We start from the raw sequence: 2,262 nt of genomic DNA, 5'->3' as shown, positions 1-2,262 counted from the left end.
TTGTCCCCCTTTGGTATGAGTACCAGCCGCTGTATTTTCCAGCGACTAGGGAACACACCTTCTGTTAGGCATGCGTTATACATGTCAACATACTCTTTTGTGTTAGCCTTAATAGCAATTTTAAGGACTTTATTCGGGATGCCATCTGGTCCCGGTGCCTTGTCGTCCAGTATTGTCTTCAATACCCGATGGACTTCTTCGGCACTTGTGAGCTTTATGGTCGCAGTATTCACGATCTGTGAGGTTCGCGCCATACTTTCTTGCTCTGGGAATAGTGTTTCCACTATCCTCTTTAGGCCGGCTGGGCATGTCAGCGATGGCCTACTAAATACCCGCAGCCGTTTTGTGACGAGTTTATATGCGAAGCCCCATGGGTTGGAGTCTATTTCTTCGCATATATTATTAAAGCATCTGCGTTTGCTCTCTTTTATATTTTTTTCCAGGGCTCGTCTTCTTTCCCTGAAAAGTATTTGAAGTGCCTCAAATTCGGGCCTTCCTCTTGAGCGTTGGTATGCTCGTCTTGCCCTGTGGCAGTCTTTCCTGGCTTCCGCAATGGATTGGTTCCACCAGTATGCAGGCCTTCTTCCTGATGGGTTTTTCCCCTTTCTCTGCATAGATGCATCACAGGCTAGCTTTGTGTAGTCTGCGATGTGGTTTGCCCGCTCTTCAGCTGTACCGCTAGTGGAGAGGTCCTCAAACAGCATCTGTCCCTGGCACGGTCTTAGGAACCCGTGGTGGGCCATTTCTTGGTTTTATCGTGCAGATTATTGCTGCATGGTCACTACCCATGTAGGTGTCACTAACCTCCCAGCTGGAGCCTGAGGCCAATCCAGCGCTCGCGAATGTGAGGTCAATGATGGAACTGGTTCCGGCTCTAGAGAAGGTCGGTTTCGTTCCAGAGTTCAGCAGCACTAGGTCAAGTGCGGCGAAGCTCTCTAGTAGTGCCCTTCCCCTCGCATTTGTTCGGGGGGAGCCCCAGTCGGTAGCCCAGGCATTAAAGTCCCCTGCTATTACGGCTGGACGGTTTTCCCGAGCATCTTCTGCAATATCTTCGAGCACAGATATTGCCTGGGGAAGGCTATGGCTTGGCGGCAGGTAACAGCTATAGAAAGCTATACCATTCACATGGGCCCTAGCGAAGCAATTTCCGCTTTTTTTCTTGGTAATCTGAAGCTTTGGATTCCCGCAGCTCCATATTGCCGACTTTTTGCTATTATTTGATAGCCATTCTCCGGAATTTGAGAGCCATTCTCCGGAATTTTTATTCCTTTATTGCTCACTTATGAGCGCAATGTCTACGTTTTCCTCGATGACATTTTGCTCAAGCAACGATTGGGCAACCTCACAATGGTTTAGGTTTATCTGAAGGAACTTCATTTACCCCTAAGCCCTTGCATAGCCCTCCTGAAGTGCGGGCATTTCCCACTCATGGTTGGGTGGTCGCAATCTTTCTCCTTCTTGCGTCTGCAGAGCATGCAGCAGGCCTTTGCCTTGCAGCCTCTAGCTTGGTGATCCTTTGCGCCGCAGTTGTAGCAACATTTTGAGCAGTCCTCCTGGGTCCTGCAATTTCCTGCTATATGGCCAAACTCCATACACTTAAAACACCTTTTAGGTGTTATCTTTGTGCGGATTCTACACGAAGTCCATCCCAGCCTAATTTTTCCCTTCTCTATGAGCCGTCTTCCTATGTCGGGCATGACTCTAAGAGTGGCGGTTCCTCTGGCTTCTTCCCAGGTTTTTGGGGCTTGCTGGTGCTATCTTTCCCAGCATGTATCCCCTTTGTAGCACTGGCTTCGCTTGCCGGTGCCTTATGCATCGCCTTTTTTGCTGGTGCGGCTAGCGTTTTCCCAGTTTCTTGGCCCCTGGGTCGCTTGCTGTTTCCGCTCGCGAGCACTTCTGCACAAGTTTTCCTGGCTGTCTCTTTAGCCTTTTTGTGTTCTTCGATTATGCATTGCACAGCCGACAGAACTTCCCTCTGGAGGTAGTCGATTTCATCGACTATATCCCTCATGGGGTTTGTGATGGAGCGCTTTCCGTCCATTAATTTCTTCAACTCCCTGGCCTTCGATCCTAGACCAGTCAGCTGTTTAAGCACATCCCCCTGCTCTCCGTCAGCAGTTCTTGGGCAGCTTTTTTCTCCTGCTGGGGGGGTGCCAGGCTGCTTGCCACCACACTCCACCCTTTTTTCTGGCGATCTCGCCATCACGTTGCTTTTTTTAAATGGGTCAGCTCCCATGTTGGCCCAGTCAGGGAGACTGGACA

General features: G+C 49.9%; 1 protein-coding gene across 1 annotated transcript; it reads right to left on the bottom strand.

Annotated features, from left to right (window-relative positions):
- Positions 1-693: 693 nt before the first annotated feature.
- On the bottom strand, positions 694-1,377 carry LOC123037302. Its single transcript, XM_044457365.1, has 2 exons — positions 1,281-1,377; positions 694-1,229 (listed from the first exon to the last, which is right to left on the bottom strand). The coding sequence occupies exons 1-2, from the start codon at positions 1,375-1,377 to the stop codon at positions 694-696; spliced, it is 633 nt and encodes a 210-aa protein (XP_044313300.1).
- Positions 1,378-2,262: the final 885 nt, after the last annotated feature.

The sequence above is a fragment of the Drosophila rhopaloa genome, unplaced genomic scaffold (assembly GCF_018152115.1).
Source record: "Drosophila rhopaloa isolate 14029-0021.01 unplaced genomic scaffold, ASM1815211v1 contig_155, whole genome shotgun sequence".
NCBI classification, from domain to species: Eukaryota; Metazoa; Arthropoda; class Insecta; order Diptera; family Drosophilidae; genus Drosophila; species Drosophila rhopaloa.
Note: the sequence above shows the minus strand (reverse complement) of the source record. Positions and strands in the feature narration are given on the sequence as shown.

Excerpts from the sequence above, each read along its gene's own strand:
- LOC123037302 (XM_044457365.1), bottom strand. The coding sequence starts at position 1,377 with ATGAAGTTCCTTCAGATAAACCTAAACCATTGTGAGGTTGCCCAATCG. Across the intron at positions 1,230-1,280 it reads CGTAGACATTGCGCTCATAA|AATGGCTATCAAATAATAGC; the intron begins GTGAGCAATAAA and ends CAAATTCCGGAG.